The 21,858-nt window shown below is 34.6% G+C and overlaps 5 protein-coding genes across 11 annotated transcripts in view; 3 read left to right on the top strand and 2 right to left on the bottom strand.

The window, feature by feature from the left end:
- LOC128880116 (sodium-dependent transporter bedraggled) overlaps positions 1-3,728 on the bottom strand; it is a 37,853-nt gene extending 34,125 nt beyond the window's left edge. Inside the window, exons 1-2 of the mRNA XM_054129854.1 lie at positions 2,752-3,728; positions 1,796-1,945 (exon numbers count right to left, since the gene is read on the bottom strand). The gene's annotated coding sequence lies outside the window, so the exon portion shown is untranslated. The remainder of the gene's footprint in view (positions 1-1,795; positions 1,946-2,751) is intronic.
- A 141-nt stretch (positions 3,729-3,869) lies between these two features.
- LOC128880148 (acetyl-CoA acetyltransferase, mitochondrial) lies at positions 3,870-6,639 on the bottom strand. Of its 3 annotated transcripts, XM_054129904.1 has the most exons (10): positions 6,621-6,639; positions 6,454-6,523; positions 6,173-6,319; positions 5,987-6,101; positions 5,717-5,910; positions 5,342-5,632; positions 5,093-5,281; positions 4,858-5,015; positions 4,682-4,798; positions 3,870-4,350 (listed from the first exon to the last, which is right to left on the bottom strand). In XM_054129904.1, exons 2-10 carry the CDS (start codon positions 6,478-6,480, stop codon positions 4,062-4,064), a joined length of 1,527 nt encoding a protein of 508 aa, XP_053985879.1. In that variant the 5' UTR covers positions 6,481-6,523; positions 6,621-6,639; the 3' UTR covers positions 3,870-4,061. The 3 variants fall into 3 exon arrangements, with proteins under 3 accessions (XP_053985879.1, XP_053985886.1, XP_053985895.1); XM_054129911.1 differs by lacking the exon at positions 6,621-6,639 and having other exon boundaries at positions 6,173-6,222; positions 6,454-6,599; XM_054129920.1 differs by lacking the exon at positions 3,870-4,350 and having other exon boundaries at positions 4,392-4,798; positions 6,454-6,622.
- Positions 6,640-6,793: 154 nt separating this feature from the next.
- LOC128880161 (putative inhibitor of apoptosis) lies at positions 6,794-9,407 on the top strand. The gene is made up of 7 exons (XM_054129934.1): positions 6,794-7,432; positions 7,513-7,630; positions 7,703-7,900; positions 7,990-8,168; positions 8,234-8,376; positions 8,444-8,652; positions 8,810-9,407. Exons 1-7 carry the CDS (start codon positions 6,950-6,952, stop codon positions 8,998-9,000), a joined length of 1,521 nt encoding a protein of 506 aa, XP_053985909.1. The 5' UTR covers positions 6,794-6,949; the 3' UTR covers positions 9,001-9,407.
- Positions 9,408-9,612: 205 nt separating this feature from the next.
- LOC128880166 (putative inhibitor of apoptosis) lies at positions 9,613-16,226 on the top strand. Of its 2 annotated transcripts, none has more exons than XM_054129958.1 (3): positions 9,613-9,718; positions 12,805-13,696; positions 13,775-16,226. In XM_054129958.1, the coding sequence occupies exons 2-3, from the start codon at positions 12,857-12,859 to the stop codon at positions 14,156-14,158; spliced, it is 1,224 nt and encodes a 407-aa protein (XP_053985933.1). In that variant the 5' UTR covers positions 9,613-9,718; positions 12,805-12,856; the 3' UTR covers positions 14,159-16,226. The 2 variants fall into 2 exon arrangements, with proteins under 2 accessions (XP_053985933.1, XP_053985923.1); XM_054129948.1 differs by lacking the exon at positions 9,613-9,718 and adding an exon at positions 10,582-10,971.
- A 129-nt stretch (positions 16,227-16,355) lies between these two features.
- On the top strand, positions 16,356-21,855 carry LOC128880133 (protein Son-like). Of its 4 annotated transcripts, XM_054129867.1 has the most exons (12): positions 16,365-17,408; positions 17,493-17,822; positions 17,963-18,626; positions 18,700-18,851; positions 18,912-19,057; positions 19,136-19,244; positions 19,321-19,478; positions 19,549-19,659; positions 19,732-19,845; positions 21,058-21,286; positions 21,362-21,477; positions 21,546-21,855. In XM_054129867.1, the coding sequence occupies exons 1-12, from the start codon at positions 17,084-17,086 to the stop codon at positions 21,681-21,683; spliced, it is 2,592 nt and encodes an 863-aa protein (XP_053985842.1). In that variant the 5' UTR covers positions 16,365-17,083; the 3' UTR covers positions 21,684-21,855. The 4 variants fall into 4 exon arrangements, 3 of the variants coding, with proteins under 3 accessions (XP_053985864.1, XP_053985856.1, XP_053985842.1); XM_054129889.1 differs by lacking the exons at positions 21,362-21,477; positions 21,546-21,855 and adding an exon at positions 20,483-20,546 and having other exon boundaries at positions 16,356-17,408; positions 21,058-21,287; XR_008457760.1 differs by lacking the exons at positions 21,362-21,477; positions 21,546-21,855 and having other exon boundaries at positions 16,356-17,408; positions 19,732-20,546; positions 21,058-21,130.
- Positions 21,856-21,858: the final 3 nt, after the last annotated feature.

Below are 21,858 nucleotides of genomic sequence, written 5' to 3'. Positions count from 1 at the left end.
TTCTACGCTAAAATACCCTCCTTTAAATGACTCACTCGGTAATTGATACATTTGCCTAGAAAAGGTTTTTAGCTGTCTGAATAATAATCGCAATAAAATCTGAAATCATTTTTCTACGCTAAAATACCCCCTTTAAATGAGTCACTCGGTAATTGATTCATTTCCCTCGCCACTTACGTTCCGGATGGCAGTGTTTCCGAATGATATCTGTCTCGAGACGCCCCCTACCAAAGGTATTCTACGCAGAAGGTGATTAATCGTCCCCTCGCTTTATTTATTTACACTGTTCCCGCAGAATCCCGTGTTTAGAAAATCGATCACCTCAAACGGCGTAGTAACCACCTCTGTTTTGCGTACCTGCCGTAATAAACGCGCAACGAGCACGCGTAACGGGAATCGAGAAAATTTTCGGAAATCCATCGTTCTGGAAGTTGCGTCTGGGTCGATATTTCAGGACGAGACCGTTGCCAGCACACTTGTCCAGGTAACAGGTAACCAGTAACCGGACCTTCTCAGCTGGCAACGGATCTACATAGCTCATCCGTGAATCACGAACCAGGACAACGCCACGAGAATATTTCTGCGTGCTTCGTGCTAATCGACATCCTAAAACAACAACACTGACCAGGGGTCGGGTTCAAAAATGTTGCGGGGCCTGAATTCACATTCAAATACTACACTTGAATTTTACAACGACGAATTATTTATTTACGAATGCTATATAGTTTTTATAAGATGAATATTGAATAATAATGCTTTGATGATTTTTGTTACTCCTTTCAATTTAATCGTCGCTACTAAAAAAATGTCTTGCATCTCAGAAAAAATTGCCTCCATTTGTTAATGGTATTATCTGTTCTGTAAAAAATTAATGAAAATCGACGCCTTTTAATTGAGTAATTTTCGTAGACCGCGGGGGCCTTTTAAAACGGGGGGCCGGGTTCCGGCGAACACGCTGAACGTGCCTTGCGCCGGCCCTGACACTGACCGTTTCAAAGTGCAGATTGAAAATAAAACCGGGGCCACTATCTGTTGGAAAAATAAATTCAGAAATCGGAGCGAATCTTGGTTGTCAGGCTATAGTTCGGTTACAGGAGCACCAAAGAAAATCGAACGAGTACATATTTTCGTCTAATATCATTGGGCTGTCCGGAAAGTTCGTGCCTATTTTTAAGAAAAATTCAAAGGTATATTTGAATTTTGATGTATATTTATTGAGTTATATATGTACCATTTTGTTCCACAACTTTTCCACATTTTAAGGAATGTATACATGTTATATTTGTTTTCAGCCATTCCGACATATTCAGACCTGTGTCGCCTACTAAAAATCGCCACGGACTTTCCAGACAGCCCGATATAATACGATACACCGTTCTATGAAGAATAAATAGTCCTATATCGTTTAATAGAGATAGTGGTTCCTTTCATATTAAAATTCTTAAGGAAGAAGACACTGCAACGACAAACAACTTTTTTTCACGGCCCAACGTGTTCGTCTTATCAATTTTATAACGAACTACGAATGTTTCATTTACGATATTTAATTCCTGATCGTGTTTATTAAACAAAATGCGATAAATACACTGGCGAGTATGTTCGACGTTACGACCAATACGCAACGATCGCCGATTCGCATCCGAAGGCTAACCACTCTTGGACATTTACAACAGCAGCGACTATCTTTAAGATGTCGTTAATAGTTTTCTAATCGCGTTAACGCCCATAAGTTCAACGAAATGAATATAGAGGCGTTCGCACTTAAAGTATTACCAATAAAACAGTTTCTACATACCTTCGTTCCTTCTTTTCAAAAACGATTTCCAAAATTCAAGACGCCCACGCTTCCAGTAGAGCCGATCGCGCGAGATTCAGGCTTCCAGGCAAAGGAGGATCTCATTTCTTTGGACAATTTCTTCGAGAGCACAAAAACACCGGTGCAAGGCTAAATTGATAGATTTAAAATCCGGTTATTCCACTTGTGATCGAGCAGATCTTTACGCGGGACACGAAAACCGCGTGCACGTACAATAATACGAGTGGCACACGTCTCTTGTTTTACACTTACGTCACTCTACCGTATGAAAAAATGCATTTACGTGAAAACGATCGAACGACTCGACGCGGTCAACGTTCCGCGAGATCTAACGACTCTAAAATTCGTGAACCAATCGAGTCCGAGCATAAACCCATCTAAAAATATTGCGAGCTGGCTTGGCCAGCGACGAGCCTATTAAAACACAAAAAAAAAAAAAGGTTCGATTCTACTCATAGCCCATGGTTTTCTTCGACGTGTCTTTACGAAAAAGTTTAAGAGTAAACATTGGTTATTTATTCAACCGTTTCAACTATAGTACGTTTCATTCCTTCGGTAACGTCCATGCACTTCTGTGTACAACATAGAGACTATCGCGATGGACAAACGAACTAATACGAAACGAGATTAATAAGACTACGATCTAGAAGAAAATAGAAAGCGGCGATATAAACTTACAAGATTTCAATGTCCTCGAATTTTTGTTAATTCTGTTTTTACATCGGTACCCTCGCATTGCTTTCTATGTTTCGCACAGTATCGAGAACGTGGAAGTTACCGAGGATAACCAAAACATATTGCACTCGTGGTGTTTGAACAAATGAAATTTAAACAAAGCTTTTTTCCGCCAACTTTACGACGATTGGTTTTACGAGAAGAATTCAAGTTTCTCTTTATCCACGATCGTAAAGGAGAGCACTCGTGGTTTGTATTACCGTTTCGCCAATAAAATTGTTCGATTCCACATGAAAGCGAAGGAATTTCTATCCGCAAGGGGATACTCGCGATCCATCGATCTTCGAATCCACTTTCAACGGATCTCCGATTGAAAATCGTTGAGAACGATCGCACCTTTCTGTTTACAGAGATTAGGATCGAGAGGGGGGTTTAAGGTGTCACCGAATTACTGGGATTCTTGTAACTTTAGTTTGGGTTCCATTATGCATTTGGTAGCTCCGTTATTCTTGGCACTGGTTAAACGTGGTCGCTCGGAAAAAAACAGACGGGGCACTCGCGAAGTGATTTCGATGGCACGACTGCTGCGGACGGCGAACCAACGAGCATTCGTCGTTCGATTTCTGTGACTTTAAAGGGCACGTATTCGTCTACGTCTAGTTTCTTTCTAGGTTCTTCGAGTGTCTTTGTCCGAAGAGTTGAGAGCGAAGCGTTCGCTGCAACGCGCCACGTAGATGATATGAAACAAGTGATGTACTTCACGGTATCCGAGTAAGCCACGCACTGAGAAAGAACGAACGTCGGCAAGGAGAGTCCGATGCGTGCATTCACCAATTCACTGTCGATCTTCGGTGTGTGTCGGTGTGGGCGTGCTTGCCTGCTTGCCTGCCTGGCTGCTTACCCATCGGAAAGAGAGTATGCAAGACCCAATGGCGGAGAGAAAGGGAACCAAGAGGAAAGAGGCAAAGAACACAGGAGAGGGTGAAAAAGAGTAGAGGCGATCCGAAGACAGAACAAGTATAGACGAAAGCCAGTGGCGCATTATCCTATAGACGAAAAGTGCTCTGAAACTACCTTTAATTTTTAATACGAATGTTTGAGAATAAATACAACTTCGACTCCTAAATTATAGATAAGTAATTATCCTCACTCCCGAATAAATAATAAAAAATAATAAACCCCAAAATCCAAAAAATTCGTCATCCAGACACTTGCGTTTCACCCCGTTTAGTATACAAAATTAATATTAATATTAATGAATATAAGTTAGCTGTAAGATGCATGCATTATAAAAGATGTAAAAGTAAAATAGTTACACTTTAGTTTGGTCTTAGTTTAAGGTAAAGTAAGGGATTGAAGATTAAGAAAAATGTACGGAAAGGTTGCATGTTTATATTAATTTAACAACATTTGGTAGTGTAATAAGGCATCTAATGTATCCTTAACACTTTAAATAAATACGAAATGCGAAAAAAGTCGTCTGCCCGAGGTCTCGATCGAAGGGGACCCCCCAAAATTAATGTTTATTATCTCTCTTCCTTTTAATTCATATTTATATTTATTAATTATACTAATATTTATCACTTCTTGTTGACGAGATTAAGTCTGCCAATCTTCTCTCTAAATACTCCGTATCTAAACGGTGCTTGCAAAGAAACTGCCCCTCCAAAAACAGAACTGGAATATCGTATCTGTATAGTTTAAGAAATCTTTCGTTTCCTGGGGCTGTAATGTCAACTTCTTGCAGTTGATACTGACCAGAAAAATGTGTTTGCAATTCATTTTTTAAAATGTCGCAAAGCGGACACGGATGTTTCGTGTATAACGTTAATGTCGGCGGGGAAGATATCGGATGACACCTACAGAACGAAACAGAGAACTTTTATTTTTCGAAAGAAAATTCTTGTAGTTTTGCGTAATATCGTTTATTTGCCATAACAACGTAACATAGTAAAATATCTTTAACAAATATAGTAAAGTATAAAATTACATATCTTTATATGCAGTAGAAGGTATTCTATAGTATCGTGTAAATCGTGTTACAAATTCATAGGGGTATAATTGGGTATAATCCCAGGCTATTTTGTTAACTTTAAAAAAGTTTAGCTAAACATGGCGAGGGTAACACCAGTACAAAAATAGTATGTGTAAGTACAAAAATATAAAAAACTTCCCGTATCACAGACTTACAATTTTTCAATTAAAATTGAAGAGGCGCCACCACCTCCATTACAGATAGATGCAACACCCTTTTCCCCAGTCTTCAAAGCATGTACTAAATGTACTACAATGCGAGCTCCAGACATCCTAAAATTATAAATATTCATATATGCTATCGATGATTAAATAAATAATTGGACACTCACCCGATAGGATGGCCAAGAGACACAGCACCGCCGTGTACATTTATTTTACTAGGGTCAAGATCGAGTAATTTTTGATTTGCGACCACAACCACGCTAAAAGCTTCGTTGATCTCCCAAAGGGCTACGTCATTTTTATTCAGTCCAGCGTTTTCTAGTAACTAAAAATTGATACATGCCTCGTCATCGAAAATTTACACGTTATAGTAAATGATCATGTACACTGCAATAATTTTACTTTAGGAATTGCAAAAGATGGTGCAATTGGAAAATCGATAGGATCAGTTGCCGCGTCTTGGAATGCAACAACTCGCGCTAAAGGTTTGAGATTCATTTTCTGAGCAACATTTGTAGTAGTTAAAATTAATGCAGCAGCTCCATCATTTAAGGTTGATGCATTTCCAGCCGTCACTGTGCCATTTTCTCTCTATAATAAATTTAGATTAGAAATGTAACGTGCTAATTTTTAAAAGATACAAAATTATACCTGGAAAACTGTATTTAATTTATTAAATTTAGAAAAATCCACTCTTTTATATTCTTCGTCCTCGTTAAATGTAATATCAGGTTTGCCTTTTTTTTGTGGTACATTAACTGAAATAAGTTCTCCTTGAAATACTTTATTTTCATAAGCTGCAGCACTGCGTTTATAACTATTAACAGCATATTCATCTTGCTCGTTCCGTGTGATATTTAATTTTTTAGCGGTATTTTCTGCACAATTGCCCATATGGCATTTGTTGTAAACATCGGTTAAACCATCAAACACAATACCATCCTAATTAAAGTATAAATAGTAAGATAATTCAGAAAATATATATCAATTTAGTAAAATGTTAGAGTTTAAAAATATTCATCACACCTCAAGTTTCATACCACCATACTTAGTTTCTCCTCGTGCAAGATAGAATGGTACATTAGACATGGATTCCATACCACCGGCAAGAACAATCTCTTGATGTCCACATTGCAATGTCTGAGAAGCAAGCATAATGCTTTTCATACCACTTGCACAAACTTTGTTGACTGTTGTGCATATTGTTGATTTAGGAAAACCTATTGTAAATATTTTCATGTTATTGATGTTAAATGAAATAATAGTATAAGTAAAATATTACTTCAAAAATAGAACCTGCAAACAATGTAGCTTGTCTTGCTGGTGCTTGGCCCTCGAAAGCTTGACAAACATTTCCCATATAAACTTCTGTAACTTGCTCCTTTGAAACCCCAGCACGTTCTACAGCTGCCTAATAAATTATAAATCATCATTTGTCCTTGTAGTTATTAATTGTTATTTTTGTGATGAATGGATTAATACTTGTATAGCAGCAGCTCCAAGTTTTGGTGCAGGTACATTAGATAGTCCTCCTAAAAATGATCCAATAGGTGTTCTGACAGCACTAACGATAACAACATCATTTAATTTCACTTTAGAACTATATGCTCGTAAGCTGATCAAATGAATCTAGACAAAAAAAAAACACTAAACTATAATGGTAAAGTTTTAAACAAAAAAAATTCACCAAAAAAATAATAAAATTTATAAGTAAAGAAGTTAACATTGACAATATTAACAACAATTGAGAACAATTAACTTACTTTACTTATGTTCTTTAATGTCAACATTATGGAGGATTAACAGTCCGATGATCTAGTCGTAACTACTGTGCTAAAAATACAATATATATCTCAGCATCCATTAGTTAACATAAAACTACTATACATATCAGTTCATCCAATTTATACATATATTAACCAATATTAACTCAAAAGGTTTAAGAGCCCTCTATGCTCCAAGCTCCAACCAGCTCCAACTCATCACATAATCACAACAATAAAGCCGTAGATCCTCGGATCGACGGTGGCGCTGACTATATTTTTACAGCATGTACGTAAAACGTCACTTTGGTCACGTTATCAGTACATATTTGTATGCATCGAATTAATATGTATTGTCGAAACGTGAAGCTTCAAACGTAAAATACAAAAATCATATACTTTATATCGTAAATCGAAACGTACAATTTTACTGAAATTTAGTCGAGTATATTTTCCATCTGCGAAGTTACAAATTAATCGTAATTAATGCTCCAAAATGAATGTCGAAGAAAATAGATTACAGACATTTACGAATTGGCCAGAAAATGCCGCAGTCGATGCTGCGCGAATAGCAAAAGCAGGATTTTATTATAGTGGACATGCTGTTGAGGTCCAATGTTTTTTATGTGGAATAAAAATTTCTGATTGGAACTATAGTGATCAAGCTATGGTTCGTCATCGAGAAGCTGCACCTGATTGCCCATTTGTCCAAAATCCTTCCAACACTTGTAATGTCCCATTGATACCAATGTCTCCTACTAACTTGGGATTAGCTTCAACATCAACAGAAGCATTGCAAGGAAATGATATTGTCAAACATCAGTCTGTAACTCCTTCCTTAGAGAGGAAAGAACCTCGAAAAGAGTATAGGACTATATTACAAAGATGGAACTCATTCGTTAATTGGCCAATTTCTTCTATCGTATCACCTGAAAAGCTTGCCAAAGCTGGCTTCTATTATCTTCAATGCAATGACAAGGCAATAAATATAAAAATGTAGAAATCTTTTAAGATATCTATTTTATTTATACATATGCAAGTCAGTGTTTTAATTTACAGGTACAATGTGCATATTGTGGATGTATCATGGAAGAATGGGAATCCAACGATGATCCATATGAAGAGCATAGGAAACATTTTCCTGAATGTGATTTCTACCTGCAAAAAGATGAGGATGGTATTTATTTATTTATAAAAAGTAATTTCTTTTCATCTGAAACAATTATTTCATCTTAGTTTTCTTTAACAGATACATTCTATTTAAAGAATGTGAAGTTAATGCCTGGTGCAATATCGAGTCTTAAAGATTTAGGAATACAAGTGCATACAGCTTCTAAAATACCAAATCATGCAACATATGAAGGAAGATTACAAACTTTTCGTGGTTGGCCAAAAAATATTAAACAAATTCCAGAAGTATTAGCCAGCGCAGGGTTTTATTACACTGGTAAAAATTACATTCAATGTTAATATTTGTTTTCAACTTTAATATTTATATATTAACTTCAAAATACCAATACATCAAAATTATAATAGGAATTGCGGATCATGTTAGATGTTTTCATTGCGATGGCGGTTTACTACAATGGGAAGCAACGGATAATGCATGGATTGCACATGCAAGATTGTTTCCCAAATGTGAATTTGTAAATCTCGTACGCGGACAAGAATTCATCAAGCATTGTATCGATACTAGACCACCTCTAGATCCATCGGTAGATATTATTTAATTACATTTATACCTTTACAAAATTTTAATTTATGTTCCATGCTTATACAGATTCTTGAGGGTGTAGCAAAAGATGAAAGTCCAGGTGTAGCTGGAGTAAAAAAACCTTTAAAAAAACGAATGGAAGAATTTGGGATTCCATATGCAAATTCTGATCAGCTCATAAATGAACGAGTGGTGGAAGATGATTCTAGGTCTATTAATGATAAAATTATACATATGTATATTAAGCAATGTAACGAATACTAACATATTTTACAGAAGTGAATTAAGTACCTCGTTAGTTGATGCGGTAGGGGACCATATAGATAATCCTACAGAGCAATATAAGGATGATGAAGTACATAATACTCAGCAAACAACAATTGAAAATGAAAATGAAACCTTGAATAAAGAAGAAAAATCTGAACTATCTAATGGCGAAGATAGTGCTTTTAAGAGAATGACAAACATTATATTGAAAGAAACTGGTAAGTGACATCAGTAAAACTTATCTCAAGTATTTTTAAATCGGTATAATATCAAAAGATAAACGAGTAAATAAAAATTTATCAAATAAAATTACTACTTTTATTTTATAATCTTTTCCATTTTTAATGGAAACTTATAGTTACTGAACATTTTCAGCATTCTTGGAAGAAGAAAATAGAAATCTAAAAGAAGCTCGTTTATGTAAAACTTGTCTGGATAGAGAAGTAGCTGTTGCATTTTTACCATGTGGACATTTAGCAACTTGTATTTCTTGTGCGTTACCTCTTACTCATTGTCTATTGTGTCGAGAAGAAATTCGAGCTACCGTTCGTACATTTTTATCGTAAGCCAAATTACACGATACAGGGTATTAAAGATAAATTTTTTTTTGTACAATTCCGAATAGTAAGTATTATATCGATAATTTTGTGTCGCAAAATAAAAGGATATATCAAAAGCCAATGAAATAAGTAATTAAAATGCTATTAATATAATTTCTATGAAATTAAGGAACTTGTGTCAATATTCTTAGCGAGTATAGTAGCTAATACATACATAAAATACGTGTTTGTATGAATTGTATGAATACGTAGTATGATACTTACATAAGTAACATTGAATACAAGATTTTCCTTTTTTATAACAATTTTTATTTATACATTACGGGATTAAAAAATGGTATATATGTATAATAGCGATATATTTAACGAATTTAGTTAACTGTACAGATGTATATTATAAAAATATTAGTTGATTGTTAATTAAACTATACACATGTAGCTGATATAATAAATGTGTTCATTATTATCAATTGAAAATTCAGGACTTACAATTTTATTTAACATGCACAAAAGAAATATTGTGCAAGTTGATAATGATTTTTCTAAACATTATGATTTACACAATCCATTAGGATAATGAAAACCGAATCATTGTACACTTAAAGGGAGATAGCATAGAAGATAATAAGAGTATGTGTCAGCTGTAAGCTATAATATTCTGTCAGTTTCTAACATACTGAGCTGTCCGAAGGATGCAGTGTTGTTAAATCTGTATTTCCTGAAGGTAAGTACAAGTTACATATATTTTATACACTGCATAAATAAGCATACAATGTTCAGCAAGGACAAGTTATATATTGTATAAAAAACTATTCAGACGACAAAAACGCTCGTTTAGCTCAAGCTTTATTCCATACAATCAAAATACAATGGGAATGCCTTTTTCGTCGTTAAATATATTCTTCATATGCTAAACAATGTCACTTTTATTCATATGACTGACTCATTGTTAAAACATTGCGTGACTTAGCAAGCAACAATCAGAACCCATTCCAGGGATTGATTACATTTATGAAAATGATCCAGAGATAAATAAGATGAAGTCAGAGACGGATTGTTACAATTCCTTTGTCGTAAAAATATTCGTTCATGTGATTACGTGTTAAGCTCCACGCATTACGATTCCATATATACATACATATATGCATGTCTGCATATGCGAAAGCATTATTGAAAGACGTATCAACAACGTAGTTTTCATCGTGTTATATTTTGTATTTGTCCCTTCTTTAAAATAAAAAATATATCGATACGAAATCATATTACGATATATAAAAACGATTGGAAAAGTTGCAGCGCAAGCGAAGCGCAAGTACATATATACGAATAAAATTAGAGTAGTACATAGATCGAAGGAAGAATAATATCGATTTTGTCAAGTAATATATTTATTCGATAAAGAGTTTTGAGAAAATTTACGCGTTAAACTGCACGTATAACTAAAAACATAGAGAGAGAGAGAGAAAGAGAGAGAACGCAGTAGATTGGCCACGGCCTTTTCCATGGCCTTTTCCGTCGCTCCTCCGTTATTATTACGCTTTGGTTGGGTCGAACCCGAGTGGGGATTAGGAGCTTACAGAGGTACGCCATTGCTCTTCACAACACCCGACACTGAAATGTTCGAGAGTACTACTCGCGTTTCACGTTTATAATCTTTTTCGCGTCGTATCAATATGGTTTTCTTCAAATTAATATAATTCCGTTCGAACGAATAGTGTGTGTTGTAATTCGACTCTTCGATTATTAATGAAAGGCAGACAGAGTGATTCATTTTTTTCACATCGTTCGGGCAATATTCGATTAAACGCACGAAATACGTTATTGTAAAAAGGAAATAATTAGAGTACTTGATACCGAAATCAGTTTGCTTTGTGTCCGTGTAAAATTGACCGATTAACGGAAGAGATAATCGCCAAAGGACGAAACGAGAACAAAGTGCGTGCGTATTCACGGGGACTTCACAGTTGTTCTGATTCGGTATGTTGCATCTATAATACGTTTTATTAACTACACGTATCATTTTTACTCTTAAAACATATAGCGAGAAATTTGATCAGAATCAAGTTACGTATCGGAAACGACCATTTTTTTATTAGAGACGATGATGTGTCCCATACGAGTTCAAGGAACTGAAGATTGTACAGAATTTTCAGAAGTCAAACTTGACGAATACGAAATAAAAGATTAAACGTGATTGTAAAGATAAACGTTTCCTTTTCTTCGTCATACGAACAATCGACCTGTACGTGCCTGTGCTGTTTATACAATGTTTGCGCTATCTCCTTTGGATACCAATTTCCGTTGTGTCTCGCCTTCCTCCTGATTACGCTGTTGCTAAACGGAACGAACGAAACAGATGTGAAAGTTCGAAGGAATACTAAACATTTTATTTCACGATTGATTTTCACATCGTGCAACAGAGTCGTTGCTTGTTCTTAATATTTTATCGATTTTGTTTACTTTCGATGCTCTTGAACGTAGATAAACGTTGATTCTCTGAATTTCGCAACCGAAAGCGATTAAAGTTCTCATACGAAAACGAATATCTCGTGTTACGAGACGTAGGCAAATTTGATCGAATAACGACACATAGAAGTGCTATCGTTGAGAACGTGAGATAAGTACTAGTACAAAAGAGATATTGTTTCGTTGAAAACAGAATTTATTTTCGGATTAAACGTATCGATAACGTAGAGTCTGTATCGTTTCTTATTGCGTTGTGCCTCGATAATTCCAGGATTTATAAATATAATGGAATTGTAGCTTCGTTTCTCGCAAACGGTATTAGAAAAGTATGCGTTCCGGAAAGGGGAAGAAAGGAATTCACTGTAGATTTCCAACGCAGAGCCGTACCAAACCGGTTTAGTGCCCTGTATAAACTGCGCTTTCTCGTTGATGCTACAACGCAACTAATAAAATAAATAAATGTCAAACATACTTGTATCGAAAACAATGAAGGTGTAGTTACAAAGTTAGGAAGTTACGAACTTGGTAGTAGATATTTCATTATTGTCATAGAAGGAATAATATTTATTATAACGTTTAAATTCTATGATAAAGTTGTTGAAACGTAATTATAAAGTGGCCAGGTATTCGTAATTATTTGATAAAGGAAAGTCGTTCGAATGAAATAATAATAAATAAGAAAAAGAGGCACGAGTTGCTACGCCCTTGTCGATACATTTCATTCCCATGAGCGTGCAGTGGTGTAATGCAACAAGAGAAGTTAAAATACGGGCCATACAAGCGGCAACGTCGCACAGGGCGGTGAACAGCATGAGTGTGTATTACAGCTGCGTCCGTTCAGGCTATGAGAACTGTAGCTCTGAGAACGAAGAGAGAGATCGAGCTTGTTCTCGGAAGTTTTCGTTTGTGTGCGATATGTAGGCTGCGTTATTTCGACGTTACGTAGATGTGTGAAACGATACTCCGTCATTCACGAATCATAACGGCATCGCGACCAGCTAGTGAGTCCCACTCACTAAAGTTCTCTCTCTATCTCTATCTCTCTCTTTCTTTCTGTATTTGTGTACTCACGTATACGTACAATTTTCCATAAATGTGCAACACGATCGTGCGTCCCTAACATTGCACTTCTTTATACGTGACGGTTCCATATGTCCCTCAATTTTATTACGCAAATCCGATACTAAACTTTGACAATTCGGAGTAAAGTGACATCGTAAAAGTTACCATTACATAAATTGTAACAAAAAGAATAAATAGAATTGTCGTTAACAATACGTCCGTATAATAAATTTAATTACAATGGTCGGTTATTCGTTTTACGAAATCCTATGTTTTTAATAGGTTTCAAAATCGAGGCTATCAAGATATTTCTTCTATCCGTAACTTAAACAAGATGACCGGTATTATTAAGCACAGAGAGTATGGAAGTGACTCGACTTTTAAACCTTCTGCAAATCCACATTTAACACCACCATCCCCTATACCGCAGCACGTGTTGAGAGATGAAGTGGATAACGTTGATTATCGCTTTGAAGCAGCTAGACTGCAAAGTTTTCAAAATTGGCCTGTATCATATATCGCACCTGAAATATTCGCAGCTGCTGGATTTTATTACACAGGAGAGGGTGATAAAGTAAGATGTTTCGAATGCAATGTAGAAATATGTCAATGGGTAGAAGGTGATAACCCTATGACAGACCATCAACGTTGGTCAGCAAGATGTAGATTTATTCGCAAAATGAATTGTGGCAATGTACCGATTGGAGTGGATCCAAGTACTGTTCTACCACCCAGACCAAGAAGCGGAGATGTATGCGGACCTTACGGCGTTGAATATAGACCAACTTCTGGTCCTGATAACCATAATTTCTCAACGGAGTTGCAATTACCAAGTTCAGCAAAATTGAGCTGTTTAGGCTTGGGAAGATCCAAAGGGCCGGTACACTCTGAGTATGCTAGCTATGATGCTAGGCTACATACATTTGAAACTTGGCCAAAATTTATGCCACAGACAAAAGAACAGTTGGCTGATGCAGGTTTTTATTATACTGGAAAAGGTGACCAAACTTTATGTTATCATTGTGGAGGTGGTTTAAAAGATTGGGAACCAGAGGATGATCCATGGGAACAGCACGCAAAATGGTTCTCTAAATGCTATTATCTATTAATGGTTAAGGGTCAAGATTATGTAAATAAAATGACGGGCCAACATATATCTCCACCATCTAAAGAGGTGAGTATGGAAACTTCGAATTCTATGTTATTTATACAAGAAGAAATCAAATATTTATATTCTTCTTATTTATTTCAGGAAACAATGCAAATGAATCTACCTGGTTTCATTAAAAAGGTTCAACCTTTACCAATGGAAGCAGAGAAAAAAGAAGATACAGAAAGTAATCCAGGTCCAAGTTCTCAAAGTATAGGTTCTCAAGATAGTGGGATAGAGAGCATCGGAAGTACTACAGAGTCTGCAAAAGGAAGTACTGAAGATTTGTTGAATAATTCAAAGACACAAAATAATAAACCTATAGATGATGCAAGGATGTGTAAAATCTGTTATAATGGAGAATTGGGTGTAGTATTTTTACCCTGTGGACATATAGTTGCTTGTGTTAAATGTGCTCCTGGCATGACAACTTGTGCAGTATGCAGGGAGCCTGTTAGTATGACTGTACGAGCATTCTTCTCATAGTATTCCATACATTGTGATAGACAATGATTAAATTCTACATATAATTTCTATTAAAGTGTTTTATATCGATCATCCACGACTGGTAGCGGTAATGTATCGCGAACTGCACTAAATGACATGACTCATGTAGCATACCAGTCTGCGGGTACAAGCTATAAGAATTCTATAATTTTTCAAGGATTCGTATGATGTCTAAATCACAGGTACACGAAGGATGCGAATAAAATTTATTCTAATGCAATCAATAACAGGACAAACATATGTTTCATAATCGCGATGAATTCCTACATATCACGAGTGAAGGGGTCATGAGATAAGATTTTCTGTTTAATTTTGTCTGAATAATAAGCTGTACCTGCAACTGAATGTTGCTATTTGCACATTCATAAATTTTCGTTGTGCGTATCATTGGATTAATTAGAAAGGCAACAAAGTAAATGTGCTTGACACAGAGTACAAATAGCAACAAAACATGAAGTCTAGTCATTAGTATTATATAATGCCGAAAAATGAGCAGATTTACAATTGTAAGTTATAGAAATTTAATGAAAAAAATATTCAATTTTAATTTTATTGCAATGCTAATGAAATTAACATCCACTTCCTTACCCTAGTTTAGTTTTGTCCAATGTTCTCACCTTGTATATCATATTTACGAATCTTATTATACGATATGCAGGATCTCTGTGTAGTAGAATGCCTTTAAGGGTATTTGTGTAGTGGTAACTATAAATATCTAATTACAAACTACATACAAACATATAATTATTTGACTTAACTAATCTAGGGTGTTGTAATATTTATATATTATATATTCTACGCAATGGAAACTTAGCATTTCTATGATTTACAAAATTTGGTGATATTATACAAGAAATGTGTATATTGTGTATACAATTATGATTAAAAGCAAGAAAATGTTATTTAGTTAACCCTTTGCGGTTTAAATTTTCTAATTTCCATACATTTTTGTCAAGTCTCGCTCGACATACGACCGCAAAGAGTTAAAAGGTACAGGAAACGACAGAGACAATAGGCATTTGCATTCAATTAATAAATAATGCTGGAATTTTTCTAGCCACCTGCTTTTGGCTATGATTAGCATTATTGTATATTACTTCAACGAAAAATGGGATACATTAATTCCTCTTCTTCTTTTTTTTTTTTTTTTTATACAATACAATGCAACTTAAATCAAATGTATTAAAGAAATAATCTTAAAGGAAAATTCATCTAAAAAATTTCATATTAAACAATGAAGTAGGATTAAGAAATATTAATCGATCGAGGATGCTCTGTCTACACCATTTTTCTTTTTATCTTTCGAGGTTCCGCTTTTTAAACAGAATTAAGGTAGCAAGATAAGCAGGGTGTCACTGACTAATCAGTATTTCTAAATCCTATTATATATTCCATTATTTCGTTAGATACTTTGAATAAACAATTCTAATTTTCTACTGGTTCTTCTAAATGTTATCAAAACATTTTATATTGGCGTGTCTGCATACATATAAGAAAATTTACTGTTAACATGTATTCTGACTGAAAGGTATTTAACATATATAACGTACAATCATAAGAAGTACTTTGCTGTAGGGTTGAAGGGTTTAGAAGCTAATAAAGTAGAATTTAGACCATTACAATTTTGCCTTTTTACCAGTTATTATATTTGTGAATGATTCTTACATTGCGTTAATTTGTCTGTTAATAAAGTGTCTAAATTATTAAGCTCTAAAACATAAGTTCTTTTCGTAAAATTTTCATTTCGTTATTTAAGATCGTAATCATTAATGTCGAGTACAAACAACTTCATCGATATTTTCGAAATTTTTAATAGATGTTAATATCATGCATTAGAGTAGGTACTCGAAACGAGCGAAACATTAGCTAGGTAGTTAGTATATATTTGTTTATCTCATGAAAATCATTAATCATGTAGAATTACGAAATTTTATGTAATATTATGTTGTACTTGAAATCATTCGGACATTTTCATTCTTAGTTTTTATTTATCACAATTTCTTGTATATTTTAAATTACATTGTCAATACATCAATTTTGTCTCATATTTTATTTGTTCGTTTATTAATACAAGATTACCAATGTATGTACTATCCGTACACTCTTGAATTCAAATGATTTGTCTGTTAAACTAAGTGCATAAATCAATAAAAAAAACGCGCTAAAATCATCGAAAATCGTCGAAGCTATAGTACAAAGACCCATACGACATAAATTTTTTCAAGTAAGATTTGATTTTTTAATAACGAATTCAAACTAAGTAAATGTGTACGTATAGCAACGTACCTTGGAGTTCTGACCTTGACATTCCAAATTTTTTTTTTATATAACACGATCCATTCAACCGGACTGCTAACTCTCGAAACTGGCTTTTAAAGAGAGCATTCCATTCTTACAGTTGGAATTCTAATTGAAATTGTCGACTTTGTACGGTTTACCTCCATTTGCAACTTAAAAATTGCACTTAACTGATTTTGTTCATTCGGTTTTTTTTTTTTTTTTTTTTTTATTTACCGCGGTATATGAAATTATTAAGATTAAAAAATTAGCTCAATCGATCGATACATTCTACGGCTGTGAAAATATTAAGAAACGTGTGAGAAATCAGGTAGATTAAATTAAAATCAGAGATACAGATTATTGGAAAAGAATACGACACTCAAATTTCTTGTAGTTCGGCATTTCAGGCAAAGTGGTGTCGCTAGTTTCAAGTATTGTAATGGCGAATGATCATTAGGTCTAGCAAACTGGTCTGCTGGTCTGGATAAACAGGTATAAATGGCGACGGTTGGTTGAATGTGACAGTACTATGACAGTACAATCGAACGTATTTATTGTAAAAATTTGTAAAAATCTTCGTTATCGTGGTTTTTCGTTGTTCGGCCAAATGAGCGAGTACTAACAATGGGAGACTTATTTGATATTGCAAATTTAATCACTACTGTCGGTGTTGATAGAATAAAAATTAAACCGGAGCCTGGACTGCCAGAAAAATCGTCGAATGAAATACTGACAGAGTTATTTAGCACGTTTGATGCCGAAGAAGCGATACCATCACCAGAGAATACCGATCAACAAGTTCCAAATGCCAGTATTAAAACTGAGAAACTCAAGAAGTCTCAGATCAAGAAAAAGAAGACCAAGAAGAAACACAAGCACAAGGATAAAAAGCATAAAAAGAAATCGAAACGTAATTCCTCTGAAAGTAACAGCGATCCTGAAAGTTCTAGTAAGATATCATAACTAATTAAAAATATATCTAGGTATCTGTAACACTCGTTAGTTAAATGTAATCTTCTTTTGTGGTGAATAGATGTTAAAAAGAAAAAGAAGCATAAAAAGAAGACGAAAAGAAAGCATGAAAATGACTCGAGTAGGTCATCAGATTCAGACGAGCCTAAGAATAAAGTGTCAAAGCTTAATAGTTCGTGTAACAATGTAAACAGGAAAAGTTATAATAAGGATAATGAATTTGACAAACAAAATACAGTTGCATCAACAAATTTGGAAGAAGTATTATCAATTAAACAGGAGCCACAGATGGAAAGCACTTTTGTGAAAAGTTCAGAAAGTCCTCAATTGCCTCCTATTTCAAAAAAGCTTGAAGAGGATCCCGAAGAATTGCTGATACCTAAAATTCTTGGTTTGTGTATTTTATTTAACAGTTATATATTGAAAATAATATTATTTTTTAAATATATACAGTAAACTGCCATGCGACTGTTTTCTTTTTTAAAGAAGAAAATTCAGTATTAAACACACGAATACTTTTTCTATACGCAGAAAAATCAAAGCAAGCTGCTCAAGGAAAAATCTTAATAAAAGATCTCAAGAACAGTACAGTTTATAACGCGACAGTGAAGGAAATAGAAAACAAGGTAAAGGAAAAAGCAGCTAGAATGGAAGATGGCGAAATATCTGATAGTAGTACAGATAACAGAACTCCGACGTTAAGTCCTAGCCCATTACAATATACTTCGCATAGATCGCCGACGTTAAGTCCGACATTGGACAAAATGGAAAATAGAGTGCTAAGTCCTACAAAATGGGGGAAAACTGCAAGAAATGATTTGAGATTGATTTTGAGGGAAAAAGAGAAAAAAAGACTCGAAGGTATGGATAAAAGGACAGACGATGTAGATAAGTCAAAGTTGTACATGGATGGCGAATACAAAGAAAAAGTATACAGAGATGGTAAACATAATCACAATTGTCACTCGCAAGAAAAAAGAAGATCCGAATCTCGAACGCGCTCGGACTCCCATAGAAGTAGAAGCAGAGGGAGAGATAAACGAAGAGATAGGAGTAAAGATAGGCACGATAAAAGTCGAAGCAACGATAGACGAGATTCTGGAAAAAGTAGAGAAAGGCGAAGACATAGAAGTCGTAGCGACGATAGAAGCAGAGATAAATATGTACGAGGACGAAGTAGAAGTAAAGAACGGAAGTTAGTATTACTTGTTTAATATAGGACACTGTATGTATCCATTTGTAAATGTTTAATTTGTATAATTTATCAGGGAAAGAATAGAAATTGATAAGAAGAAATTATTAGAAATTGCAAGGAGAAATGCAATAAACATGATTAAACAAGGAACACTACCATTAGCTCAACAAGACAAAGCAATTGCCGCGATACAAGCTGGTGGAAAAACGGTAGATGAACTCACAGGTAAATATAAAAGTAATAATTATGTTATAAGTATAAAACATTCTTTTTTTCTTATTTCAGACTTTTGTAAATCATTATCAAAATCTGAAGCATTAGGTGAACTTTCTAGTATTTCATCTGAAGAGGATGGAAGTGAATCTGAAAAAGGTTTTCACCATCCTTTTTTGCTCAAAGGGCGACCGAGTTCTATTATTATGAATATTCGGGTGAGTATGATATTTTTAACGAGATATAACGAGAAATAAATAACGTAATTATTAATTATAACTGTTCTCACACTTTAGGATGCTAAACAATTACCGACAAAAACATTCCAAGAAAAAACAGTAGAATCATCGAATCAACTACGTTTACAATTTCCTGTATCGAGCGGCCAACATCATAGAAAAAGTGGTAAGATTCCTTCGGGGACCAAGATGTATACAGACAATTTTATATTTAACTATATACAAATCTTTATTTCTTACAGAGAATGAATGGGTACCGGTAATACCAAAAAAACCAGAACCAAAAAAACAGTTTGTACCAGCTTCTACGCCGAGCGAATCTCCTCCTGTTATACCTCCGCCTGCACCTGTTCAGCCAGTGCAAGCAGCAACAGTTTTTACCCAACCAGTAACAACAGAGGTACGAAAAAGAACCTTTCCAGGTGGTTTGAAACAATATTTGTATACTTACACGGACATAATAATTACAGTTGATAGATATCGGCTCGATAGTATCTCAACGATTAGCAGCAATGAGAAAATTAAGAGAAAATCCAAATGACGTATGTGCTCAAAATGAAATGTATCGTGCACAAAACGAGGTAATATTCTGAGATTAAAAATACGATATATTTACAATATTATGCATTTCCGTTTTATATGTTATGTTTCAGATGAAAACGTGGGCTGAAAGTAAGCAGATGCCAGGTCAGTTTACTGGCAGTACAGGAGCCAAAGTGCTCTCGCCTGCAGAACTTACTTCAGGTTACCAAGCCTGGGCTCGTAAGGTAACAGTATTATTTACAATCTGCCTGATTATGTCTTATTGTTCGTCATTCCACGTTTATTTTGCCATTGAAACTTATGATAGCAGCCCTTAATCTAATTATATATTTACATGTCAGATGATTGATAAAATCCTATCTGAGATGTGAATACATATCTCTTGTATACATCACAGTTTTCTTTTTTTTTGTTTTTGTTTTTGTTTTTTTTAACAATGCATTACCTGATACTGATATTGCCTGTAACAAGTTTTCAGGTACAGTCTCTATCAAGATCTGTTACATTGATCTGATAGGAACTGTGGTGTAGGCACAGACTATTTCTTGTATAGAGGTAGACTCTGTGCCTGCACGGACACAGGAGCACCGTTATGTTATACATCGTGTACAATATGTGATAAAACTGTACACTGGTTTATTAGGTGAATAATAAACGATTGATATCATTCATTACAAATGTAATAAATTTAAGGCACATCAGAGAACGAAAATATTTTCTTATATAATGGGCTCTTGTGAGATTATTGCTAATTATCGTCAGCATTCCTATCATAGGACTTCATCAAGCGTTACTATATCTTTCTATCATAAAGCTGGGATATTTAGCATTAGTCTGCATCCACCTGAGGGTTTGTTACAGGCACGTAGCTACATCAGAGAAGAAACACCTTCAGCGGCGTGATGTCGAATTTATGATTTCTTTGGTAAGTATCATCACCCAAAAAATATTAGAATTTTATATAATCAATTATACATTGAAGTATCATGATTGGACATAAAGTAATAAAAATTATTTTACTTCTTTTTGTACACATATATATGTAAGCATTGATTATTTCGTCAAGAGCGGTACATCACAGATAGCATTGAGTTTATTTTATTCTGCATACATATATGTACATATATTAGTGCACATATATATTACTACTATTCTATCTCTTAACATATTGTGAACCGGAAACTGCGAAACCAATTTGATTAAAAATACTGTTTATGATGTGATTTATTGCCTTGTGTCTTAAATGCTTGACAATTAAGTAACGACGATTTGCGTTTGTCTCGTTCTGTGTTCTACAAATAAAAAAATCCCGATTCACGTCTTTTGTCGCCAACGTTTGTAAAGTGAAAAACTCCGATTCACGTCCCCCGTCCACAATCTGTTAATTCGATTGATAGTGTAATATCAATTATATCCTAACCTAATGAACTATTTAGGACCAATTAGTATCAGCACAACCTGTTTCGGGTGGGATGGGTATGGCTTTACTACAGAAGATGGGTTGGCGACCAGGGGAGGGTTTGGGAAAAAATAAAGAAGGTACTCTTGAGCCGTTGCAGCTCGAGGTAAAATTGGATAAAAGAGGCCTCGTTTCTGAACAAGATATTGGACAGAAAATAGGGAAAACTGCAAAGCCATTGGTGCCTGCGATCAAAACTTTGGAAGGTATATTGCAATAACTTTTCAACTTTATAATTCGTAGAATTCTGATACGATGAAGCTAAAATTAATAAATTACAGGAAAACATCCGGTATCGTTATTAGGCGAATATTGTTCAAAGCGGAAGCTTGGTGCTCCAGTATATGAATTGTGTTTTGAATGTGGACCAGATCACAGAAAAAATTTCCTTTTCAAGGTTTCCGATAGCTTATAAACTTTTTATTGGCAAATTTTACATATAACTGATCTAACATTATATTTCAGGTTAAGGTAAATGGAATTGAATATAAACCAAGTGTAGCAAGTCCTAACAAAAAACAGGCTAAAGCGGAAGCAGCACAGATTTGCTTGCAAACTTTAGGTTTATTACCTGATCCTATTTCTATGCTTGCTTCAAAATGAAGTTGCTATTGTAACTTCGTTAGAAAAGTTCTAATATTCCCTCATTAAGAATTAATGAAATTGTAAAGCAATGTATAAAATTGTTTAAATTTAAACGAAAAAACATAAGTTATTCTTTTTTCATTTTACTATGTATATAATAAAATTATAACTTGTAGATTTAACATTTCAATAC

This window comes from Hylaeus volcanicus, chromosome 1 (genome assembly GCF_026283585.1).
Source record: "Hylaeus volcanicus isolate JK05 chromosome 1, UHH_iyHylVolc1.0_haploid, whole genome shotgun sequence".
NCBI classification, from domain to species: domain Eukaryota; kingdom Metazoa; phylum Arthropoda; class Insecta; order Hymenoptera; family Colletidae; genus Hylaeus; species Hylaeus volcanicus.
The sequence above is the reverse complement of the archived record's forward strand: the minus strand, read 5'-3'. Positions and strand labels throughout refer to the sequence as shown.